The sequence below is a fragment of the Scylla paramamosain genome, chromosome 10, assembly GCF_035594125.1.
Source record: "Scylla paramamosain isolate STU-SP2022 chromosome 10, ASM3559412v1, whole genome shotgun sequence".
Lineage (NCBI taxonomy): Eukaryota > Metazoa > Arthropoda > Malacostraca > Decapoda > Portunidae > Scylla > Scylla paramamosain.
Window position 1 is genome coordinate 382,508 of NC_087160.1, and position 26,259 is coordinate 408,766.

At 37.6% G+C, this 26,259-nt stretch overlaps 1 protein-coding gene across 1 annotated transcript in view; it reads right to left on the bottom strand.

Annotated features, from left to right (window-relative positions):
- Nucleotides 1–1,414: 1,414 nt before the first annotated feature.
- The window catches only part of LOC135104032 (myotubularin-related protein 5-like), a 50,374-nt gene continuing 25,529 nt past the window's right edge, over nucleotides 1,415–26,259 (bottom strand). Inside the window, exons 24-42 of the mRNA XM_064010903.1 lie at nucleotides 25,870–26,006; nucleotides 25,521–25,702; nucleotides 25,223–25,416; nucleotides 21,251–21,497; nucleotides 20,504–20,697; nucleotides 17,948–18,203; nucleotides 13,819–14,077; nucleotides 12,707–12,852; nucleotides 12,421–12,556; nucleotides 11,837–12,022; nucleotides 11,418–11,634; nucleotides 10,885–11,018; nucleotides 9,856–10,037; nucleotides 9,486–9,633; nucleotides 8,798–9,028; nucleotides 7,948–8,107; nucleotides 7,564–7,776; nucleotides 6,603–6,685; nucleotides 1,415–6,445 (exon numbers count right to left, since the gene is read on the bottom strand). Of these exons, the coding sequence (XP_063866973.1) occupies nucleotides 6,353–6,445; nucleotides 6,603–6,685; nucleotides 7,564–7,776; nucleotides 7,948–8,107; nucleotides 8,798–9,028; nucleotides 9,486–9,633; nucleotides 9,856–10,037; nucleotides 10,885–11,018; nucleotides 11,418–11,634; nucleotides 11,837–12,022; nucleotides 12,421–12,556; nucleotides 12,707–12,852; nucleotides 13,819–14,077; nucleotides 17,948–18,203; nucleotides 20,504–20,697; nucleotides 21,251–21,497; nucleotides 25,223–25,416; nucleotides 25,521–25,702; nucleotides 25,870–26,006 (3,398 nt within the window). The 3' untranslated portion in view covers nucleotides 1,415–6,352. The remainder of the gene's footprint in view (nucleotides 6,446–6,602; nucleotides 6,686–7,563; nucleotides 7,777–7,947; nucleotides 8,108–8,797; nucleotides 9,029–9,485; nucleotides 9,634–9,855; nucleotides 10,038–10,884; nucleotides 11,019–11,417; nucleotides 11,635–11,836; nucleotides 12,023–12,420; nucleotides 12,557–12,706; nucleotides 12,853–13,818; nucleotides 14,078–17,947; nucleotides 18,204–20,503; nucleotides 20,698–21,250; nucleotides 21,498–25,222; nucleotides 25,417–25,520; nucleotides 25,703–25,869; nucleotides 26,007–26,259) is intronic.

Here is a 26,259-nt window from a genome sequence, read left to right on the forward strand (position 1 = left end):
TAAGCTTATTGAACCTTGATTTTACTTATTTATCTAATTAATTCAATATTCATTCATTCATTTTCTACTTAGTTTGCTGCGGACATATATATATATATATATATATATATATATATATATATATATATATATATATATATATATATATATATATATATATATATATATATATATGTAATTAGTTGTAGACATCTTTCTTTTTTGCTAGAAATTACTTTTCTGCAGATATTATTTACCTAAATATTCTGCATTCACGTTGGCCTTTTTTTTTTTTTCACAATTTGGAGTGGATATTTCCTATATGTTCAACATTTGGTAAAAGATCTCTAACTTTGCAGCAGATACTTTCATTAGCTAGTACTACTACTACTACTACTACTACTACTACTACTACTACTACTACTACTACTACTACTAATAATAATAATAATATTACTACTATTATTTCTACTACTACAACTACTACTGCTACTACAACTACTACTGCTACTACTGCTACTGCTACTACTACTACTACTACTACTATTATTAGTGCTACTACTATCACTGCTGCTGCTGCTGCTACTGCTGCTGTTACTAAACCTGTTGGCAGTTACGGGTGGCTGGAGCTAGCCAGGGGAAAAATTGTCCCGTGTAAAACCGCTTTAACACTTACTCGACTGATCATTATCATCATCATCAACAGTCAACACGAGTCCACCACTACAGGAAAAAAGACGTTCTCTAATGACTAAGACCCATATTCTTTCACCACGACTATTTTCAAAGGCCACAGATGATTAGCCGAGTCATCATGAATGTTTCTCCTATTCATTACATAAAAATTTTGTTAGTCTCTAGAACCGTAGACACCCTTGAAAACCGTTTACTTCATTCATCTAGAGCCCATTAAAAATAGAAATGGTGCAAGTGATTTCAAAATATTGTCCTAAAACAAGTGGCGGCAGGCGAATGCAATGCTGACTGACTGATTGCTTGATTGTGTCTAAATACACAATAGAATCTAATGAGGAACGCCTTGTGCTGGGAACTTCGAGCTCGTGCTTTTAAAACCCGTAGGCTCCCATCATAATAAATTCCGGTGCCAATATCGAGGATTAGCCGAGTTCTCATGGTTATTTTTCAGTTAATTATGAACGTGTTAATTTGAACTTCAGGGATCCTACGGCAAAAAGGAAAGGTCCCGTCAACATTATTTTCAATGCCCATAGAGATGGTCACCTGAGTTTTAATGAATACTTTTTCTTCCATGAATAATGAAGGATCCACGTAAATCGAAGTACTACTGAATTATGAAAACATTTGGAAACCTCAGTCAGTTACACACACAGATATTCAGACGCTAAAATTTTCGAGAATTCCCCCAAGACTTGCTCAGATAATGGCCTTACAGCTAGCAGGAGTAAAACCCACGTTACTATATATTCACTGTATTTGTAACAATATAAATGCATATACATCAACATCGTATTTACACCAGTGAGAAACACACGCACGCCCTCACTCATACAGACACGCATACACGCACGCACATACATATACACACGTAAAACTAACAATACCCATCGTGACCAATTTTCCATTTTTTTTTCTTTTTTTGGTCTTTATACAGAATCAGGGTATGAATCGAGTATGAGCGGAATCCGTAACACAATTTTTGAGCATTTCTACCAGAGGCTTTCTTTTGGTGACATAGACACTGTTAAATGAAGACAAAGAAGTAGACAACTTGGGAGAAGGAAAAAAAAAGTAACCATGTTGTGTCTAAATACCCCCAAAATGAAATATTGGAATAAAAATTCATGCAGAGTAAAATTTGCAAGTGGTTAATTTCAAAGTAATGGTTGGACACACACACACACACACACACACACAGCAGTAGCACGATGAGCCATGCTGAGTGTAAATAGGCTGGACTCTAAAAGGAACAGGATCAACTAATGGAAGAGAGATTCGGCCAAACATGCATATACATGTGAAAAAATAATGAAGGTGAAAAAAAAGTCCCTTAAAAAAAAAAAAAAAAAAAAAAAAGACAAATGGAAATGTAATAACAAATGATAGGGGGAGTCATCAAAATACCTTTTTTACACGTGGTCACTTTGGATACTGCTAGCTAATGAATCAATACAAGTGCGTGTCACCTTATTACATATTCCTCATAAGAAAGAAAAATAATAAAATTGCATTAGGTAATAATCCTGCTGTGCAACTAAACCCATTTGGTATGAAACTCAACTACAATTTGGATGAATTTGCATTACTTATAAGTCATATTCAGCTTTCTGCACACTTTTATCTGCTTGAGAGGCCAGACAGCAAACAATCACTCACCCTGGCAGTGACTGACCACCCAGAGTGCAAGAGTAAGCAGGTACCACAGCCTCCACACCACACAGTCCTGGTGTCACCAAGCAACACTAGTGACAAACTCACTGAACACTAGTGGCTTGACCTCCGCTCATACACACTGGGACGCCCACCACCACCACACCCAGAGTGAGAGCTCTGGCTATGGCGGTGAGATCCCTACCATACCATGCCATGCTGAAATTACATAACTGAAGGCTGATCACGCATTGAAAAAAATAATATTAGCTGGTCATCCAATATGAATACATTTCAAAGCATAGCAATCTCTAGTTTGCAAAAAATGCAAATCAAAAACATTATATTACATTTTCTATAAATCAGTGTAAACATTTTCATCATGAAAGATTTTCATTCTTAAGAGATATAATGATTTCAATTGATCTAAATGAATACTGACATAAATACAGCCTAAATGGCAAATAAATAAATGGAAATTTCCTTCATCTAGTATTTGTACAATTTCTAATTAAGAATATTTCTGAGAAGCAATCTCAACCTTAAACCTGAACACAGATTTCCCTTTGAAGCAGAATTACAGCTTCTGAGTGACCAGTTAATTCTCTAGCCTTAAAAATGTTCCTGCTGGTCCTCTCAACCAATCCCACGGTCCCCTCACATGCACGGAAGCCCTCGTCGCCCAGCCTGCTCTTCCCTCGCCTCGGCACCACTTGGCCATTATGGAGTATTTGTTGGTTGCCTGATCACTCACAAAAAATGACTAAGGAAATGACTATTGATCTGGAAGTAATCTGTAAATCTGTAAACATGAACTGCAGCAGCACAGACAGCCAGCACTACAAGAGGTTATTCTATACAGGTTAGTTTGTTACCTTCCTAGAGAGCAATACTCAAAAGTGTAAAAAAATAGAGTTTAAGTAAAAGTAACATGAATATGACGTGTGTATGCATGTGATAACGCATGAATTCGGCATTAAATTTATTAGTGTTCTTTATTTTGACAGAATTAAGACTGCGTTCTGACGAAATAAAACCCTGGTAATCTGAGCATCCACAAGAGTGGATATGTTTCCTCACCCTACAATGCAGTTCTGCTTTCACTCTTGGTGCATTCATGTCAAGCGAGAAAGGGAACATAACAGTGCTGTATAATTCAGTGCTATTCATAAAACAAATAGGAAAGATGTGTTTCTTATGTGTCCGGTAAAAAGCTAAAAAGAGGTCAAGGGTGAAAACTGAGCTGCTCCAGGGTCAGGTCACAGCTCAGCCACACACCTGTGATGAGTGGGGCCACTGTGATGAGTGGGGCCACTGTGAATGAGCGCCAAGTGGCAGTTGTGGAATATCATGAACATAAATGGTACACAGACCCAAATCATAATGACTGAGCTACCTCAAAGTCAGCAGGAAAAAAAAAAAAAAAAAAAAAAAAAAAAAAAAAAAAAAAAAAAAAAAATCTATCATACCATGACTAGCATAAAGAAACTCTATGAGCTTCCAATCTTAAAATTCGAATAAGTCCATGTCTTTCACATCACTAGATCTTACGAGTATTCAAAATAACTAGTTTTATTTCATCAGCAAGATTCAATTAAAAAAATTTGGTATTGTACAGAAGAGATGAAGTTATTCCCTTGATGCAAGCCTTGTGGTGATGTAAAACACTAATCAAAATCAAGGTACCCTCCAAATATTCCTGATTTAACAATTTTATATTTTCCTGATAACTAAATTGGATACCATCATTCAATTACTAAAAAAAGGTAGGGAACCAAATCAGAAACCCTTCACTGGAAATGACAACAGTATACACTACAAGGTACAGCATTAATGGGACTAACTGCCGTATGTTGGGTTACCTGTTGTGATTGTGAGAAAACATCCATAGTGAGTAGCTGGGGTAATTTTCACCTGATGTGTGAATACAGTCAGCCAAGCTCACCCTGACTCTGCTCCCCAAGATACACCATTATGCTCTCCTGGTCCATAGAACTGGTTTGTACACAGCAATGGTGAGAATGGCTAGAAATGTACATTGACAGTAATACACAATTAATCACCTTTAGAAAATAAGCCACAAATACCTATAGTATTAAGCATGTAGTCAACAACATTTATATAATATCCATAGCACTTACACTCCTATTTACAATGAGAGTATAACATAATAGATCTTTATCAGCCCCTAAAGTTATGATACCTGGGAAAATACTGTACTTGGATAGAAAATATGAAATGGAAATGTAAGAAGCCAATACACTGAAGAAACCTGTGCCAGAGGTTACTCATAATGCTCTTTTCATGTGCTTTGCACTAATACAAAATATGAAATCCAAAAAACTATCATACACAAGCATATATACAAATATGCACAAATACATGTACATACAATAGCACATTCATGCAAAAAGATGAAAATATTAGGAAACCAAAACTAAGTCCAAAGAAGAAGCAGGGAAGATGTTTCATTTAAAAAATTCATCCCATGATCACAGTTCATGTGGAAACTAGGTCTGCCTTAAGAAGCCTGCATGCACCCCATCGGCTATTCCAAGGTGTACCTTTTGAAAACACACCAAACACAGGAAAAGTGGGTTCTGAAGACTTTTGTTTGTTTTGACTTGTTGTCAGTAAATCATGAAAGATTATGGAAAAGCAAATTCTATACTTGACCATACTGCATTATAGGTAGAGCAATCATGATGACAGACTACATGGAGTAACTGGAAAACCAGTACAACCAGTATGGCATATGTAAGTGTTTGTTTATTTATTTATTTATTTTTTATTATTATTCTAAGTTGTAGGGAAGTTTCCCACATTAATTATTATAACCTGGATGGTTACATTTCCAAATCTTCAAGGTACACCCTGGTGAAGAAAGGAGTTGGCTAGAGCACTGAAAGGTCTAGTGGCAGTCTGTGAACACTACCTCAAACAGCCACTGTAAGTCATTCTATATTTTTTCATTAATGCTCACTATACTTCAAAATAAAAAGCTGGATTAAGTGCAAATTATCTGACAACAAAGTTCAAATTTCATTCTGGAAATTATACAATACTTTCAACTTGCTCAATTCCCATGTAGTCCCTCAAGAGGGAAAATTCACACATATAAGATGAAAGAATTGTACCTTCATCTCAGTAATTGAGTCATTGTACTAATAATAGAATCCCATGAGAATCACATACGTACAAGAATATATTTCTACCTTCGCTTCAGGCATTTACCTCATGAACTGTAGTCTGTCCCGCAACGGTAAGCAATGTACTATTTTTAAGTGATGAGGCTTAATGCAAATTTCCGGAGGAAAAGTGAAAAAGACTCTCACACTACAGTAACTAAAGAAGGCTAACATATCCAAAGAATATGAAGAACACCAAGCCCTTCTACAGACACAGATCTCTACTTACATACCCAAACTTTAGTATTTCATAAGCAGCCTTCCTACTCCCAAAGAAAACCCCAGCAGCTCGGTCATGCCAAACCTTCAACTAACACCTACAAACAAAGTGTAAAACACTCACAACAGATTTATCCAATCAAGTGATCCTACAATCTTCCCAATCTAAGACTGAAATAATATAGTACATCAGAAATGAGAGTTGTTATAGATCATCAGTGTTTGATAAAGATTTGGTCCCCTATACTTCAGGCTAGGATAGAAAAGAAGAGCTCCACATTCAGAATCAACAATCACACACTGTACTAAATATGACGTAAGACACGCTACCTACAAAGGAAAGTTTTGTGGGAAATCTAATTTCAAAAACACTTCATTTGAAAATATCGTTATTGCTTTAAATGTGAAGAATGTGGTGCACTTTTTGAATAACAGTACCAAGAACAAACTAGTAGATCAGTTATCACTGTAATGATATAACTGTGAGGAACCTGATTATTGTAACCCTCTACTTAATGATCATTTACAAATAATAAAAACAAGATGAGAATGGAGTGAAAAATCAATGTTCAGAACAGGTAAAAACTAGGATCCTACAATTAAGAAATTTGTCCTCATTACTGTAGACACGACTGAATGTTTTCGATCCACTCCTTGGCTGCCTGCGCATCAGATGCACAAAAATTGTACAGCCGCCGTTTTGTCTGGAGCTGGAATAAACAATACATGAATCAGAGTAATGATGAAAACATTGGCCTTACCTTTCTTTCATTAAATTTCAAATGTGTGACAAAATTTGTACATTATTTGTTCATTATTTGTGCATTATGCACAAATAATGAACCCAACTCCTTCTCCAATACTCACATCAAAGAAAGCCCTCTCATCCACCTTCTTTGGTGCACCCTGAGTGGGTGTAGAAGGCACAACAGCCACCACATCAGAAAGTTCTGTGGAAGAAAAAGATAAGAATGTAAAGTGACATGCTGCACTCAGTCATTAATTCAATGCACGTGTCAGTACTTAGAGGATTACAGAGAAAAATCTTCATTTTATACTACTGACAAATTAGGTATGCATCCAGAAAACCAATACATTTTGCATTCATATATGATAAGCATAATTTCAGGATGCATATTATCACTTTCCATGTGGTTTCATTATTAGCTTGCCACAGCACACACTACACTCAAGATAAATAAATAAAATAAAATAAAACCCCATCACATCAATGTCGACACTTAAATACATGTACCTGGCTAACATCTATAAAACTAGAGATCCTAAACAGTCTACATGCATACGCTCACATTTGCAAATATCCCCTTACATCTTTGATTCTATATCTCAAGAGATGAGGAGAATCAATCCTCACTGACTCACTGCTTGCATGGGATATCTGCCTCTCCACATCATGGTCTGACAGCAGAATGTGCTTACCTCTGCTACGCCCTTATTGACCCATCCTATAACTCATATCCAACATGATTTGCTGATTGGATCAATACAGAATATTCTGTCAAAGCACTTAGGCCAGTCACCATTCATGCATTCACAACTGCTTTTTCAATTACTCCTATAATAAAATTTAGTGAAGTATAAAGCACCCCTTGTCTGTTTTCCCTTGTCATGGGAGTGTAGTACAGTGGTTCACAAGACAATCCCCTTTTCACCAGGGGCTGATGGGGCTAAGAGAATGAATGATGTGTATGTGAGTGTGTGATGCTTTGCCTGGTTCATCCCATGTGGAACTGTTGGTGTGGTATATGGATAGAAGAATAGACAAAACACCCTCAGCCTTCTAACAAACAGTATCAGTGAGTCTCACCAATGATGCCCTTGAAGTGGGAGTCTTCCATGCCTACACTGTCATAGTACCGCAGCTGATGCTTCACACTGTCCAGGACAAACCACCGCTGTTTCCAGTTCTTGAGTAATGAGCCACGTTTCCACAGAGAACCTTCATGAGTGCGGTTTTCAGCAACATTGGAGGAAAACTGCTCATAATATTGGTGTGATGTTGTCTGCAGGGAGGTGACACCTGCAAAGAAAAAAAAATTCTTTCTTGTCCAAATGCTAAAAAAATAGAGGGGAGGGAGAATGAAAAAAGTCACAGCTCATCTGTATGTATCTGTATGTATCTGATAAGTAATTGAAGGCAAGCATTTACTGCAATACCAAACAAATAGATAAGCACAGAAATGAGCCTCACCTGATCCCACTGAGGTTGTGTCCAGGCTGGTTGGCTTTGTGCTTGTTTGCATGCTGACTCCAGACTCCCGGACACTCTTAAACTTCGTGCAGTTCTTGGGCACAGAGTCTATACACTTCTCGTGACAATTGTAACCACAATCCATACATCTCATCCCCGTCTGAATATACATTACAAAATATTTTTAGAAACTGAAAACAGATAAGTATGCTCAAATGTCATATCACATTCAATCAATCAACATTTCATCTATTGATCTTATTTTGCACCAAGAGTATACTTTTCTTGTTTAAAAAGATGCCTGACAATAAAATAGTAAACAATCAATAAATAACTGAGACAAACTTCTAAGATATTCAGAGGTGACCTACATTCATATCTTATCAATATAGATAATCTTTGCTGAGCAAAACATACATTTATCTCAGTATTAGTCTTGATTATTTTCTTGGAACTTCACTGAAAACTGATGAAAATATCAGTAATGAGTGATGAACCCTACTCAAAAAAGTGTTCACTTTGTTTTTCAGACAATCAGCCTTCCCAAACATGCAAGGAACAAAAAGGGAAAACATGCCAGTCCAGAGCATAACTCCTAATAGTCCAATACACGATCATACAAACTTTATGAAGTTTTTTCAAAGCATAATTTTAGCCAAACACTTTGAGAATCCTGATTTCAATTATTCTTAGGAACAACTTACTAAACCAGGAAGAGGTCCTAATGTAAAAGAGGAGGAAAATATAATGGCAGCTTTTCAAAAAAAAAAGTGATCATGTTTTCATATATTTGGAAAATCTGGAGACATTTCATTCTCCAAACTGTAGTCTTTCATCCTCTGCTACATACCTTGAGTGGCCCCCAGAGCAGGGAGGTGCAGTGGTCGCAGTATGAGGGTGTGGTATAGTTGTACTTCTCAAAGCGATGAGGATGAGAGTAGCAGCCCTGGGGAGTGTCTCCACCACCTCCACCACCACCACTCCCACTGGTCTTTCCTCGAATCAGAATCTCTATTGTGCTGCGCTTGTGAACACTGCGGCCATGATGCCTCACCATCTGGGTTGTCATGGACACTTGTCGCTGTGCAAAGATAGAGGCACATCAACGAACAAAATGCAAGTGACATTCCAACATTCATCATCTTGGGTGTGTGCAATACTTCAGGGTTGATCTTGGCCTATCAATTCTAATCATTATGCTTGGTTAATATTACCAATCATTTCAACAATACAAAAGATGATAGGTGGAAATAAGTAGGTATATTTCATAAAGGGACTGCCACATGTAAGCATAGTTGCTTCTTGCAGCTTCCCTTACTTTTTATGTTCTTATGTTCTAAAGTCAATTTCAGTAAATTCAGATATCACTCAGTGTATTTGTGATATACTTCAGCATATGATGAAAATGTTGTGCCATCATCACTTCAGATGTGGTATAATTTATCAAATATATTCTAGTTTTAATTACAATTACATTTGGAATATATGATGACATCTTCAATAAAATATTCTACTGCTTTCATTGCAATTCAACTTACTGTAAGCTGCTCAGGAGGAGGCAACTCTAGCTTGTCCCAGTGTACATTCCATTTCTGTGGGAGGTGACCCAACTCCAGCTCCAGGTGGTGAAGCTCCTCCAGCTGGGCCGAGAATGCATCCAGCTGCACTCCCCACACACAGTCATATCTGGTGGTGAAAGTCCCATGAAACCTTTCTGTTATGGTATTGTGTACAGACTTATATGAGTGTTTATACAACATTTTCCACTTTCAATAGCATGTTTTTATTAACTTCTAACAATACGTGCAGAAACTCATGTTACACGCTTTATCACTGTAAAGACCACAGCATAATGTAAATTAAGGGTGTCTGGTATCACCTGAAAGATTATTATAACTATTCACTGACCCGCTCATGACAATCCTGCGTTGAGATGTAGTGGTAGTGCCATCAGCTGCCTCTGCCTCCTCCTCCTGTTGACGGTCCAGATTCTGCACCTCAGGATCATAAGAAGGCCCGTGTCGCAGCTCCTCCCCCAAAAAGTAGCTCCATAGGTGCAGGGCACTTACCTCCTTCACAGGCCGGAGCACCTTAGATAAGAGAAGCATGGAGGTCAAAATACCAACCTGTTCAGTGTGACCAGAATGGCATCATATTACTGCCTGTGAAGACAAAATTTGTATTCTCTCAGTGGTTTAAAATGCCTAAAGCAATGCAAAACTAAAGAAAATATGTTGTGGACAGCTGTGGTCGTATCAAGTTATGGTGAAGCATGTTGCATTGTAGCAGTGACGGGCCAGGGGTAAGAAGGCAAAACAGATGCTGCATGCAGGGATCAGACTGACAACCTTTCACTTGAGAGTCCAAAACCTTACTGCAGAGCCACTCTACTCCCAGTCACCAGAGTTACAACAGCCTGCACCTGAGTCACCAAGCCATGAGTCTCGCAATAACTCTTGCACCCTTCTTGCTCACCAAGTTCAGAGCTAGTTCAATCATATCTTCTTTCTAAATAATTCCTTAGATCACCTAAGCACTTGCAAATTTATTTATGAATAAGGTGATAGCATTTACTTATGAGCTACAACCATCCTGAGACAACTTGAGGAAGCTTGGGGTACATGGTGCCACACTTACAACCCATATAAATTATTCCAAGCTCCTAGACTGAGCACAAAGAAAATTCAGAAATTAAGTGTTCACCTCTTTGGGGAAATTCCAAAGGAGAGGTGTCAGAGTAGATTACATTTAAAAAAATCAACCAGGATGAGCTATTTAATCTTTTCTGGGTGCCATAACATACATTGGAGAGGGCAGATTCATTATTTGCAATTATATTCCAAGAGTTTTACTTTACAAAGAAGATTCAAGTAAGAAAGAACTATAAACGAGTAAATCCAAGTCCACAATGGAAAAAAATCTACACAAAATAATTACCGTTGAATCACTAATTCTTTCCCCCATGTACAAGAAGTTGTGAAAGACTGGAGACCGTCCACTCAGCTTCTCTATGTAGTCAAAAACAGACTGTCCCAGCTGGCCTGAGGATCCAGGTGAACCGATACGACCTCCTGCAGAAAAAGGTATTTTCAAATGCAAATCTACTCTTCAATAATTAGACATTAGAGGGCTTTAAGAGGAGATTAGATAGATTTATGGATGGGAATGATAGGTCCCATGGCAGTCCCTGTATATTTCATACAGCGACTGCCATGTGTAGACCTGATGGCTTCTTTCAGCTTCCCTTATTTGTTATGTTCTTATATTCTTATAAAATTATAAAACTATCAGGCAGATTTGAAAATTATTTAAGAAATCTCTTACTTATTCTAGTTTTGTGTTGTATCACCCTATCTATTAGGGATAAGTTTAATTATGAAATATTACATTACTCTCAGATGTGAATACCATTGAGAAACCTCACGATCTTATCTTCACCAAGACGAACACACACTGGAATATGTATGTACCTCCAGGATAGATATCATCATCCTGGGATGACTCAAGACCCCTGTGATGGCGTGAGAGAGAGCCTCGCTTGTCTTCCTCTGTCATTATGCCAAGCTCTGCTCTTTCCAGCTCAGAGTCGCTCAGGAAGGTTCGGAACCGGGCAGAAACATAGTGGTAGGCCAGGAACCGGAGGTAGTATTCATTGAACTCAAAGGAGAGAGGGAACTGTCGTTGGATCTGTGCAAAGAATTGCATGTTTTTAACTTGTCATGAAATGGCAATGCCAATGTCTTTATAAACATAATACCATTTTCACATAAGCATTTTCAGTGTTACAAACAAATTCTATAATGAATATCACATCAACTATGCTGTATGAGTATATTCTACAATATTACTGAAAGTGTACCACAACAGTATGTCCTGATCAGTTACTTACTTGGTGTACAGCATCAAGAAACTGTAAGAAAATTGGAGCAAATCCACTTGCTTGTGATCCCTGAAGCAGATTTGAACGGTGGTTGAATCTGTGGCCAAAGGCGAACCATTCTTTCTCCACCAGTACCCGAAAGCCCTCAATGGTGCGATAGTAAGGGTCGAGGCAAAGCTGGGCTATACTTGTTACCTGGAAAAAATAAATAAAAAAATAGTAATATAAAAATTATCATAAAACCCAAAACAATAGTCCTTACAATGCATGTCCATGTATATCTGTATCTTCACATCCATTTCTTAAATCTTTAACTTCCCAAGTTTGAGTTTCCTGAGTGGAATAAACTGTAACTAAAACATCAGTTTCTGGCATCAGTTACTATTCCTGAAAATTTGCAAATGCATACAGTACATGTGTACTTCATTTATCTTAAGTGCCATTACTCAATAGTGTTATAAATAATCTCCATGTTGTCTGAATAAATCTTCCAACAGAAGTTAAGACTAAACAAAATGGTATTTCTTAAAAGTAAAGAAAAACTAATAATGCAAAAGATGGCAAGAGGCTGCAGCTCAGTGGTCAAGCCTCACCTGAGCAGTGAAATCCCAGCCGTCCTCAAGCAGCACCATGACAGAGGCACCCAGGGAGTCTATGAGGTCCACCACTGCCCCAGCCACCTGTAGCAGGAATTCCAACTGGTTCAGCCACTCACTGCTCTCAATGGCTCTGGAAAGGTAAAAAATAATGAAGTAAACAAAAATAGTTAAATAAATGGATAATTTTAACCATTTTATGAGCAATAGTATATAATTTCAATGACGTTTAATCCACAGACCTGTATAATTTTATTAAAAACACATTACTGTCAATAGCTACCTGAAGAAGGACTGTTCTTGCTCAGCAGCAGGGGAAGAAGGTATGCATGCTCTCATCAACTTCTTAAATGACGACTTGATCTGCCGCACTTCAGTGTAGTCTACTGGGATGAACTCCGTTTTGTGGTAAGCATCTGCCTTGATGCCCTACCATACCAAAACACAAGATCAGGCTGTAGCCTCACTCTTAATCTATAACCATATTGTTGAAAAGATGCATATACATCAAACTGTAAATATTTTCTGTATTCACTGCAAGAGGTATGAATGGAATAACAACACATGGAACAGTTTCTGTAATTAAGGGGTAGGCTTTTAGGACAAACACATTAGTATTTGTAGTATTTGGAATAGATAAACAGAGTGCAAAGGATTCTAGAACAAGTTTGAGATGCAGTTATATACAAGTAGTGATATATCAAGATGGCAAGGATGCACTAAAAGTGCAAAAGGCCATAAAGATTTAGAAGTTCAAATAAGGTAATGAACTTCAGCTTTCCAAATAGAATCCACACATTTTATTTACAAATGATGTTATGTGTCTTCTGTGTATAAATAATTCATAAACTTAGCAAACCACTTAACCATGACCAAATATGCAAGTCTAAATCTCCTTGGGTGCCATTTACAAGGGATTCTTCTATGCTGATAAGCAATAAATATATACAGATATTGAAGCAGATACAGATCAACAGATATACACAAAGCATAAACAGATATATAAAGACATTTATGAAAATACCTTCAAGGATTAAAAAAAAAAAAAAAAAAAAAAAAAAAAAAAAAAAAAAAATCTGTAAACTTTTGCATTCTCGGATAAAATCAATACTTCAATTAGATTTGGTGTCAAGAAAATTATATATGCACTAAACATATAAAACAAATTCAAATATTGGAAATGCAAAAACACACAATACACATTTAATTCTGAGGAAGATGCACAAATAAAACAATATCAAGAGTTCTTGGAGAGAAGCAGATGATGAATCTTCTGTTTTGACCAATCCCATTAGAATAGGCTATTTGAGATATATTTCTACACAATATCAAAACAAAAACATATAGCAAAAAGTGATGCTGAGGTATTAATCACTTTCCATCAAATGGTCTCACCTTAATTTGAGTCTTTTCACCAAACACATAGAGTGCTGCCTTGTGGAATGACTGAACAGCTTCTGAGCCGGTGTCTGAGGAGTCCACGGAGAGTCTTGGCCCCGTGCTGATGCTGGAACGAAGGGCAGGGGTGGATGTGGGGTAGTGGCGGAGGGTCCCAAGGGTCCCCCCAACACCACCCCCGGATAGCGTGCCAGGCCTGGAAGCCCTCATGGAGCCCCAACGCCCCATTCTGCCAGTGCCCTTGCCCCCGCCTGTCCTGATAAAATGGGCATGGTAGGGTAAGTGTGGGTGAGCAGTAGGCCACCTTGAGGCCTGACTGAGTGAATGGCTTCCCAGGTGTGAGGTTTTGAGACAGGAGGTTTTTCAGGGGGGTGGACATGCTGTGTGCTGTGCTATGCTATGCTGTGCTATGTTGTGCTGGACAGTGTTGAGTGTGTATATGAGTATGTAAGAGAGAAGAATCAGACAGAAATGTGCAAGTATCTAAGTCCACTGAGACGTGAGACAGAAAAAGCATGAGGACATTTACTGCTCTATCACCACAGAAAGCAGCTCCAGAAAAGACAAGACAAGAATTATGGGCTGAAGTTCAGAGGGAAAGAGTTCAAAGGGAAGTAGATAGGACAGATACATTGCTGGTGCAGATATCAATTATCAGTATTACATTATGTGAGATAATCAAAGCAGAGTTCTTTGCCAATTATAGTTTATGTTGCAAGGCATGCCAATTTCTTTTAATGGGACACATACACCTGGGTAACTGAATGGAATGAAAGCTAAGAAGACTACTCCAAAACAAATAAGAATATTAAAAAATACTAATATCAATGAAGTATCCAAAATTTCTGGATTAGGAAATATTATTTAAGAAACACTAAAGAGAGGAAACTTGCTGCCTTTCCTCTACTGATTTGCTATTTGCATTTGTTTTCATGCAGTTTTCAAGCCTCTCAACATAAACAAAGATCACACAGAGCAAAGGTCCGGAACAAATTAACACATGCAACTATAAACACAGAGAAAGGTATGTACGGCTAAAAATTACACCAAAATATTTCAAAAATATAATCTGGGCATAATTTTTTTAGCCATCTCATATGTTCTCTGTCTAGTGATGCAGGCTCAAAGTTCCTGACCAGTGCCTTGGGTGTGAATTATCCAATAACCTGTGCTTAAATTCCAAGCCAATCAGAGAGGCCATGACATCCAATAACATTTTGCTCTAAGAAGTATGCACTTATTATTATTTTCCATGACCTATGTTTTACTGCATGTGGATTTGTGCTTTGTGGGAACAAATTATTTTTAAATGAAGGGGACGTTATACATATTATGCACATAATAACTCTTCCATGCTCTGAGCAACAGGCACCATAATTTTAAATATATGTACTATTAGTTCACCAAGTTGTGAAGTTAACCTCCTTGAAACAATTAGATATTAATTCAGATGTTATTTGAATAAGAAATTATGAATGTGATGTGTGATAATTTATAAGGAGTACAGAAAGAGAAGATGAAGTGAGCCTGTGTAGAGGTGACAGATCAAAGCACAGGTTCCCAATCTGAGAGTCATAGAGTGTTTCCTGACAGGCCAAGAAGAAAACTGAATATCAAGAGTTTCAAGTAAACTGAAAGTTCCATTCCAATAAACAAAAATCTTTTTAATGTTATTTTTTTTTCTAAAATTCTCCGTATCATTTTAATTATTATGAACAATAAACAAATGGATGAGGATTACCAGTGAAGGAGACAAGAGTATATCATATTTTAGCTATTGGGGCACAAAAAAGGAAAGATTGGAAACCACAGTTCAGAAGTTATGAGGTGATACATTGAAGACAAGACCTAATGTATTGTCTGGAAATATCTGAAAAACCTTGCTGCTAAGAATATATCAAAGAAAAATCAACATTTTATCAAGTCAAACTTGTTTTAAGTGATGCTATTGAATTCACTGCATAATAAAACTACAAGTAACAAAACATAAATAATTCACAGTAAGTAAACAAATGGTAGTCATCAATAATACATATTTTCAAAACACACACAGGGCTTCAATACATTCTCTATGCAAGGTTCTACAGACTGTGTGCTTCTGTGATTCACAAGCATCAGCATGCACTGGCAACAATGCTAAGACTGCACCTCTAACTGCTGTAGGGAATGGTGATCACAATAATTATCTTGCTATTTATACATCCGGCTGACATCACTCTTCAGGGAGATGACCACAATAAAAGCTCTATTCATACAATGTCTTAATTGTTTTTCATTTATAATTTTCTAGCATCTCTCCTACCTTTCTATCTTATCACATGAATGAAATAAAGGTAAACTCCTTTCACTTCATTCCTTTAAGCAATGAAGGAAAGGCCTTCTTTAAAAGTTTATTATTAATGTTTGTTTGGGAAATTTTGCTCAAATATTAACTTTGTGATAAAAATATGTGTTAGAAAAGAGGATTTTTTTTTTTGTGATGCAATTAGAGACACAGGTTAGCAGAGGCTGCATGCACAAAATACAATATATATATATATATATATATATATATATATATATATATATATATATATATATATATATATATATATATATATATATATATATATATATATATATATATATATATATATATATACACACACACACACACACACACACACACACACAATCATCCAATACCTTATAAACAATATACATATAAATTATAGGGGAAAAAATCATGCAAAATTATGATGTGATAGTGGCATTTTCATCTTGAAAATTTCAGTAGCATATCAGAGGGAAACAGTAAAATTATACTGAAAATCAACCTGCTATCACATCATGTTAGAGGAAAACTACACCATGCCAGTACTCAGTCAGTGCTCAACGAATCAAGTTAGTCTACACCATTAAACATGGAATGGTTACAACAGCCAAGAATACTATTAGTAATATCAAAAATGAAAATGGTAGTATGCAAAATATATACACAAAACATCAAAGCAAAGACACACTTACAAGCTGGAGTTAAGTGGTACACAGTATGAGGAGCTTTACCATGACAATCTACAAACACAACAAGAGGAAACACTACCTTCATGCACCATGCTCACTATGCTGCAGTACACCAGCAGCAGCAGCAGCATCAGCAGTGGTCTGTGGTGGTGGACATGAGGCAGCTTGTGGGAGCATCACTTGCCACCACAAGCTGCTACTGCACCAGATTGGCTAGGGTTGGTAGTCATGCCTCCATGTCTCAAGGGTTTGTCTGTACATGATCCTGAGGGTGCAGGTGAGTTCCTGCCTTCTGACACTTTCCTCAACCCTCCCTGGAGGCACGACTCTTACCATGAATGTCTGGTTTGGTATGTATTTGTATGAAGGCTTCCAAATAAACCTGAACCACAACTGAAGCAATTTTTTTCATATAATGCATTTGTGTCAACTTAACTATTGGATTTATATTGACTCTTAAAGGCTGACAAGTATGCCAAAATGTCAGTTTATGAGAATTTGCTAAAACTGTTTCATGTGCAATTCTTAATGATAATATATTTCTGAACATGCAATAATGGCACCAGTAATTGTTCTTATGTACTTTATTTCCAGTAACTTACCTTTCTAAACCTTATATTTCATATCTATGATTTGATCCCCCATGCAACTGAGTAGAAACCTCTTTAAATACAATTCCTATTTCCTCCTCCATAGACATTACTCATTTCACTCAATTCCTTTATGAAATCCCAAGGCCCAAGCTCCACCTCTTACATGAAAGTACACCTTTGCTCTCTGGACCCATACCAAGATTTTTACACTCAAATAAATTTTGTCCAGAATTATGGCATTTAAAAGCCTTCAAATCACTTTACATTTTTCTCTGCCACATGATTTTTCAGTTTTATTTTCTCTTACATTTTGAATTCCAGTAACTAAATATTCAAGAATCATTGCTTCAGTAAGTCATTCAAGTGAAGTTAGTCTACATTATGAATCCAACATTACACACTTACTCTGTCACGTTGAGGGAAGAAGCGGAAGTGTTATGGCAACACTACTTGGGCCTGTGTGGATGGATGCCACACTTTGGGGGTTAAAAATTCCACAGCTGTACTGCAAGAGCTGAGTTACAACTTACCGTAGTGTGTTCATGGCCTTTGAAAGGGGGTTTGTTTTCCTGCCAACTTCAGGAGTTAGTGTAGGGTAGGATGGGTGGTATGGAGGGACCTCGAGAGTGGCCCCTCCAGCAGCCAGCACCAAGGAGTTGATGGAGAGGGAGGAGTCAGTGAGTCGCCATGAAGACCCATCGCGCAACACAGACAGAGGAGTGGACTGGACAACTGCAGAGAGGTACTTTTCCTGCTCCACTGAATAGGACACTTCACTGGTGTTTCCTGTTTGGAAAGAAGAAAACACTGCTACAATATGATTCTGGTGATATAGTGATTACTGAATAGCTGCTTGAAGAATAAATGACAAAAGTTTGTTTAAAGCCAGTAACTTACACTTTGGCACACAATGAGCATCACTAACACTTGGTAGGTAAGTAGACATGCACATTTTAAACATATAAGGCACAGCACAGAAAAAAGATACACAAAAGCCAATCCATTTAAAACTTATATAATGTTGTCCCAGTCTCTCAAACAAAGAACTTTCACATACTTGTGGTGGGTAGGAAGAAATTTCAGAAACAAAAAAAGTTGGAAAGCCATAAAAACACATAAATTTTATCCTTCCTGCATTTCCACAAAGTCTTGTAGAGAAGTGACACAAACACCAGTGAGCTGTCCACACATCATCATGTAACTGACAACATGCATCAGGGCTCTCCTGTTTCTCTTGGTGTTGACTGCAGCAGTTGTGTGAGCGCAAAGGGTAGTGAGGCAAATAAGCTTCTGTTCTCATCCCTTGTCTATTTTATGTCTCATATAAGATGTGTTTGCTTGCATTTTTCATTACTGCTGTTTTAAATGATGCAGTCACTATTTTATCTACATTTGAATGCAACTGCTTGCACTTGATAAAAAAAATAACACATGTACATCATTCTCTGCAAGGAATCAGCATCACCTTACCTATAATTCTGAACATAATTTCAGTCATTTAATAAAAAAACAGCTCTTGTGCATCACTCTCCACGTAGGGTTCCATAAAAGGATTGTTATCATTTTCAGTGTGAAATTGGCATTGTTTTACCTATAACCTTGCATGTGATTTCTGATGCCTTATAAAAGCAGTGTTTGTGCATCATTCTCTGTGCTGAGCCTCAAATGTTACATGGTAGACAAAATGTGAGCTGGTAGTCTTTGAGGAGAACTGTAACAAAGGTACATTAGTAAAAAACTCTTCTTCATAACTGAAAAGAAACTAGCCTCAATGGTTCTGGGGAACAGAAAATGCCAATATAATGGCTAAGCTGAAAAAAAAGGGAGAGGGAAATGATTATGGGAAGCACTGCCTATTTAATTCATGCTGATTTTGGCACAATCACCAACAAGCAAGTGCAAACAAGTAATGTGCTTATGTATATTGAATGAGGGTGCACCACATTTCCTACATTATATATACAATGCATTTCCTACACACCACATCTACAAATTCAGCAGATTTTACATCAGTGACAAATCTCCTACAGAGATACAGCATCTCCTACACACAGTATGTGTAGGAGATATGCTTGACACTTGTTTTTGTGTAGGAAATATGACTACCTATGAGATGGAACTGTGACAGTATGGTATATTCTCATATATTTGCAATAGGCAAACAAGGAGTGAGTGTTTTAGATAGGGAGCAGTAAAGGCTCTCCTGCCACAATCTCCTCATAATGGGATGCTCCCAAAGGGAGCAATGCATCAGTAAGAGATGTAATAAGAAAATGTCACAATTTCCAAAGTAATGGTCTATGATACAATAATTTTAATGAGGGTCAACAGTTATATGACTGCTTGTAAGTGCTAAATTCTAGTCTAATTTAGTTTACCATGACGTGTGTCATAGTAGATTTAACTGGAATGGTAAGAACAAAGAATTTTCATCTGTACCAGCCTGTGTACTACATGTTTACAGACTTCAATCCTTTCATTATCTTATTCCTTCTTACTTCTCTACAAATCCTCTAACCTTATCTTATAAAGAGAAATGTTCAGCTTTACTTCTGTATATTTTCAGTATTTTTTGCTTTTGATTGTTGCCTTCCTTTTTCTAATAACTTCATTGGTAAAGTAATTGAACATGCCTAATACTTCTAAAGCTTTCATTCACTTCTTTGACTTTAAAACATGCATAGGGATCTCAGTAAGATGTTTTCATTCCATCTACTGTTTTTCATCCACATCATAATAATCCCATATTCTTTCTGAAAATCAGGTTACAAAATCTAATAAATGGATGCACAGACCTTTCCTTGACATACAATTGCAGACATTCAATTGCAGACAGGAAAGGTCAAAGAGTATTTTGTACCCAAAGCTGGTTATGAATAAATATGCCAATGTGTAGGTCTGCTTCTCACTTTAACACAGGACAAATTTTCATTCATAGTAAAGAAAAAATCATAACATCATATGAGTGATCCCAATAGAGTATATCTGCAAGTTTATCTTTACACCATCTGTGGTATGCCATGCAAATATTTTTGGGTTACTGCTGCATAACATGGCCACAAGGATGGTCATCGATATTCAAGTACCCGTTGTTGTGGATGGTCCCTTCAACATACTCATGACGCTCATGGTGTGGAAGCCGGCGCCTCGCAGCAGGAGGGCCTTGGTGCGTGGGTGCCGCCAGGTAATGACGGGCAGCCGGTTGTGGCGGTAGCAGCGAACTAGGCGGTGCAGACTCTCATCCCCTGTGCTGGAAGGAACTGACAGCAGGGCTGGGTAGCTGTGGGGAAGAAAGGTTTCCAGAATTATTTCATCAGCAGTTCATGCATCTGCAGAAAACTTTAGAAAATGCAATTTATCAATAGGAAAACTCTGAAGGAAGAAATTTATACAAAGCAGCTAAAGATAAAATAATAAAATTCCCAGTTTATCATCACATATTTTGTTTCTAAGTCAAATATGACATTATACTTTAAGCTCCCATTTAATTAATTCCTTAACTACCAGGTAGTCACTCCTATGATTTCTAGTCACCATCTTGTTCCCAAGTGTTCATGAGTATAAAAGAATTTGGCATGAACCAGAGATGAGTAACTGTGAATCCCAGACATGTTTATGTGTCACAATGCTAAAATGAAAGGAGCAAAACTGATATGGCATAAACATCTAAAAATGCAGCAAAACATATTGTCATATGGAACATCTTAGAAAGGCAGTATGCAATGTCACCTAGATATTGTGAGTTAAGGAGACAATACAAGACTTTACATGACTGGTTTTCTACACAGACGTAGGCAGAGGACTTTTGAAACAAAACCAGTCATGAGCTTTACCTTCGACACAGTTGGTAATTGATGTTGCATGACGTGACCCTGAACTCAGCCTTGCTCCGAGGTGGCACAGTGGTGGTGGTGGTGCTGAGGCTGCCCAGACTGAGCCGCATGTAGTCCTTGTGGTAGCTGCGCTCAGACAGCTTCTCCAGCGTCTTGTTGTCAACCTCCCGCACTCCCACCAGTCCAGCCACCGAAAGCTGCCCACTGGACCCATTGCTCAGCCCGGAGGTCTCCAGCTCATCCACAACTGAAGATGGCAAGCACAGATGAGTTTCTCTTTGATGATACACACCCCATGTAAGATTCAGATGGAATCAGTATATTCAGATTTTGACACAATTATTTAAGACGTTTATACATACTTCTCCAAGCAGATATCAAGCATATACTAAAAAATAATCCTTCCATGACTTCATATGCAAAACAAAAAAAAACAGCTAATAATTAAAATCCCACTGCAATTCATTCTTCATTGAACTAATGAATACCAAAATTGAATGAGCAACTTAGATCACATTCAAAATCCAAAAAGCAATTTAGTTCCCTAAATACTGAAATTCATTAATACTGCAGAGCTTTTGCTCACATAAAAATATAATTCATATTCATGGTTGATGCTGATGCAACAGCAAATAAATTATTTACTAACAACAAAAGAAAAAATGGCAAAAACCAAACCACTGAGACTAATGTCAAACACACTAGGTGAAAACTAAGGCATATTAGGGGCCATGTACAAAGGACACTAGGATTCAGGTACAGGTTGCAATTAGCTCTCAGTAAGGGTACACCAAAAGGCTTGTTATGTCTTGCCAAACTGTAAACAAACTACACTCAGTGATGCACATCCATGGCTGCAATGTTAATTTTTCTGGGAAAGAAAAACAAACGAATCTATACACAAAGAAAACGAAAGACAATGAAATTACAAAGAAATCATAACTGACAACTTACTCATGTTTTCTCGGTTTACCCCTAAAAGGAAACAAGTATTTAAGGGCAAGGTATTTTCTTCACACTTGTATCTATTACATCACACTGATTACATGTAAAGAGCTAATATTCTATGAGACCAGATTATCTATTCAACTCCTGAGTTGAATCCAGTTTTTGATACAGGAAGAGATGAAAAGGACACCTACTTGAAACTGTAATGCTGGGAGAGAATAACTAATATGTCAGGTGGAGAGTATGTGGCAAAGATGTAGCACAGCCAGCCACTATCTGGACATTTAGACAAGCTGAGTCATAAAATCCAGGCATAAACTAATCTATGTCAACACAATCACTATAGCAGTATGTGCTGGTATCTAGATCACCCAAAATATTTGGCTAGTGACTAGCAAATATCTTCAATTACAGAATTTTGACAAAATCCTTGGGGTTTCCTCAAAGGCAATCTGAAGCATATAACTGCATGTCATATACTGTATAAGAAATATGGCATACAAAACATGATAAAAACTTTATGCTCTCTGCAATAGTTACAATACTTAAAGTCAACAAGTTTGATATTTTTCCAAATCTTCTGTCTCAAAAATTCTTTGAGCAAGGTAAATATTTTGTGAGGCTTTCATGTGTCTCCATGGCAAGGGCACTCAGGAAGCTCATCAGTGCAGGGTGATCAGAGAGCCTCATGTCACAGGAGCAACAAAGAGCAACATCTACATTAGCACCAGCAACACTCACTGGGGGAAAGTCTACCTCCACAGTCCAATTCCTCTGAGCTGCGGCTCACAGGCGATGTAATGCGCAGCAGCTTACACTGGCCTTTGTTACTGGTACCTAGGAAGCCATACCGTGCACTTGAGCCTTTCATCCAAGAACAAAGATGATGCTTGAGAAAGAGTTCCAATCTGGCACCAACAGCACTACACAAGTCACTGGGTTACGCTGACAGAAAGTTATTAGGGGGAAGTAAAGTGAGAACTGAAGGAGATTTACTTGTCTGGCTGAGGTATACCAATAAGGGAAATCTGGCAAAGAGTCTTGCATCAGCTTATCAAGATTATGATGCTTTTTCAGATAAAGTATGACAAAAATGTTATGCAATAAAAATGTACATCAAGTGGAGAAAACATTTACACAAGAATAACAATGGTTTGGTTACAAAGTTTCTTCTCTGAACTTGACTTTGTTGACCTGGTGCAGTTGTACAATGTTAACAGAACCAATAACCATTAGCAAAAGAGGGGAAAATAAGATTAAGATAGTGATCATTAGTGTGTGACAGAGGCCACCACATATATATGGTATCAAATGGCTGCATTACCATTGTGAAACGAAGATCCCTCCAACAAAGGAAAAAAGAAGTCCAAGAATGAGAACAAGTCCAATGGCTACTTAAGAGATGTTTCACTTGCAATGGGAGACCAATCATCAGAGCTTACAACGACAGAGGGAAACAAAAGAGGGAGGAAGGCATTAATTGAATCATCATGACATTGGAAGTAATACAAGCTGCTTTGTAATAGTAGTAGTAATAGTGAAATTACTAAACCACTGACCCTCCTCCAATGTGGATGGCAAAGATCAAGTTCTCTCTCCCTCTAGAGACCAAGAAGCACAGATGTGAGGGAATTCTTCTGAATGTCTAAGTGAATGTCTCATCTCAGCTAATTAATTTTGAGGGAGATGTCAGTCTAGTATTACAGAAGGAAAGATAGATCTCCACAAGTGGTAAATGGAGTAGAGCAAAATATAACCACAGATTTACCAAGTAAAAAAATATGAATAAAATACTGATGAAACAAAGCCTCCAAAAGAGATTTCTAGAGCAGAAATTAAAGGCCAAGAATTAGATCTGTAGAAATACACAGACTTAGGAACATTCAGAGAGGGCAAAGAATAGATATGAATAGAAATAAGGTAAAGAGAGGGAAAGATGCAGTGTCTTCATGTTTTATTGTAGTGAAGTAAAAATAAAAAGAACATGGATAGCAGTAGGAGTAAAGTCAAAGAGATGCTGGAAGGAAAACCATATGTATAAGAACCAAAAGATTATGTGAGATTAATTAAACAAATTAAAAAGATGAATGGAAAAGTCTTTTACCTTTTTGTACCTATTGTTTCCTTTCACCTCTCTCTCTCTCTCTCTCTCTCTCTCTCTCTCTCTCTCTCTCTCGCTCTATTTTTTTTCTTTTTTTATTCCTTATTGACTCTGGTATATTTCTTTGTGGTAGGTATCTCTTTACATCCACCTCCTTTCTCCCTCACTGCTTCTGTAATCTCTTTTGTCCTACATAAATTTCCTTTCCTTTCTTTCATAGTAGCACCACTTCTTTTGTTACATTCAACAATATATTTCTGAAGGGTTCAAAGCCTTTTTTTTTTTTTCTCTATTCACATTTTTCTATTTACCACTCATTAGTTCAGTCACTCTATTATTCTGTCATCTCTGAATTTTCATTTTGGTCCAACATACAATGTTAGGGTAAAATTTACCATTCACAGCATCTCATCATTAGTATAACCTGAATGCAAAAGCCTTCATAGTTACACATTTCCTTTTTAATTGACCCTAAGAAATAAGGTACGTATTATATGCTGGTGTGTGTGTGTGTGTGTGTGTGTGAAAAAAAAAAAAAAAAAAAAAAAAAAGAGATTTTGTGATGAGATCTATATGCTTATGTTATGAACAAGGAGACCACAACATTCTCTTGTAGATAGTGTACATACACTATTGTAACACACAGCAGCTTTTATTACTATAGTTGTGGATATGCATTCTTTATCCAGGTATCACACTTCTCCTCTAGGTCATTAACAGGGGCAGTGACATGCTTAAAACTCTCCCATCACACAGCAAACTGCATTTATACTGACCATAACTTTACTTTAACCTATATACCATAATGAGTGATTGCATTACTTAAGTTGCAATAAAAGGAACACCCATGAAAATGCTGTAAAGAAATGAGTTAGTAGTAAGTTAGTGTAGGGTAAAATAAGACAAGTGCTGAAGCCACTTACTTGAGAGGTCATCATCAAGATGTAAGTCTTCATTGCTCAAGTCCATGTTGGGTACCTGTGCCAGGCTCATGCGGCCGGGTGAGGTCATGGATTTGCTGCTGTTTGGAAAGACATACTTGTGCCTTTTTCCACCCTTGCTTGGTTTGAGGCCTGCTGCCTTAGCTGTCTTCATCAGAGTCTTCTTGGCAAATCCACTGATAACGAAAGAATAGATATCTTAAGATGGGAACAGCAGATGATGATACTACAGAAATAACTGAATAACGTTTGGTATTTCACACAAAGGAACATTACTGACCGGAGAGTGCCATAGCCTGGTTTGTCTTTCTGTTGTCTGCTGGGTGTCTGAGGAACATGGCAGTGGCCCACAAAGGCAAAGAGATGCAGGATGGTTGGAGGATGGCGGAGTCGGTTTATCAATTTTCTCATCGCCTCTATGCTTTCCTGGGGAACTTCCTCATCAAAGGCCACCTTGATGAGCTGCAGAACAATCAACAAATGAGGATGCAAAATGTTATAAATATTAACAAAGAAAACACTGAAGGAAACAACATTTGCACATCTGATCACTAAAATAATTTTCTTTCCAAGCAGTTTGATGGATAAGAACATGAGGCAGTGCAAACATGAAGTTAGCTAAGTCTTACCTGGAAGGTGTTGGACCTGATCTGCAGCCCCTCATTGAGCCACTGGTCCATGGGTCCTGGGTGCTGACTGGCCGGCACCCGCTTCTCCCGAGTGATGGATGTGACGGGCATTGACCGCACCACCACCTGCTCACACGCTGCAAATGTACCAGCAGTTAGGGATCTCCACATTACAAAGAAGCCAATGCATAAAATCTATTCATAATTATCTACCATGTTTCCTGTCAGCTAACAAGGCACTGCATGCCACCCGATACTACTGTCATGAGAGGGCACAAAGCTCCCTTCCCAAACAAAAGGGATCCCTAGCCAACATAATGTGAAAATCTTGATAATGCTTGCTACACAGGCCTCCTTAGTCTGCTCCTAGAAGACTGCAAGAAGTCATCT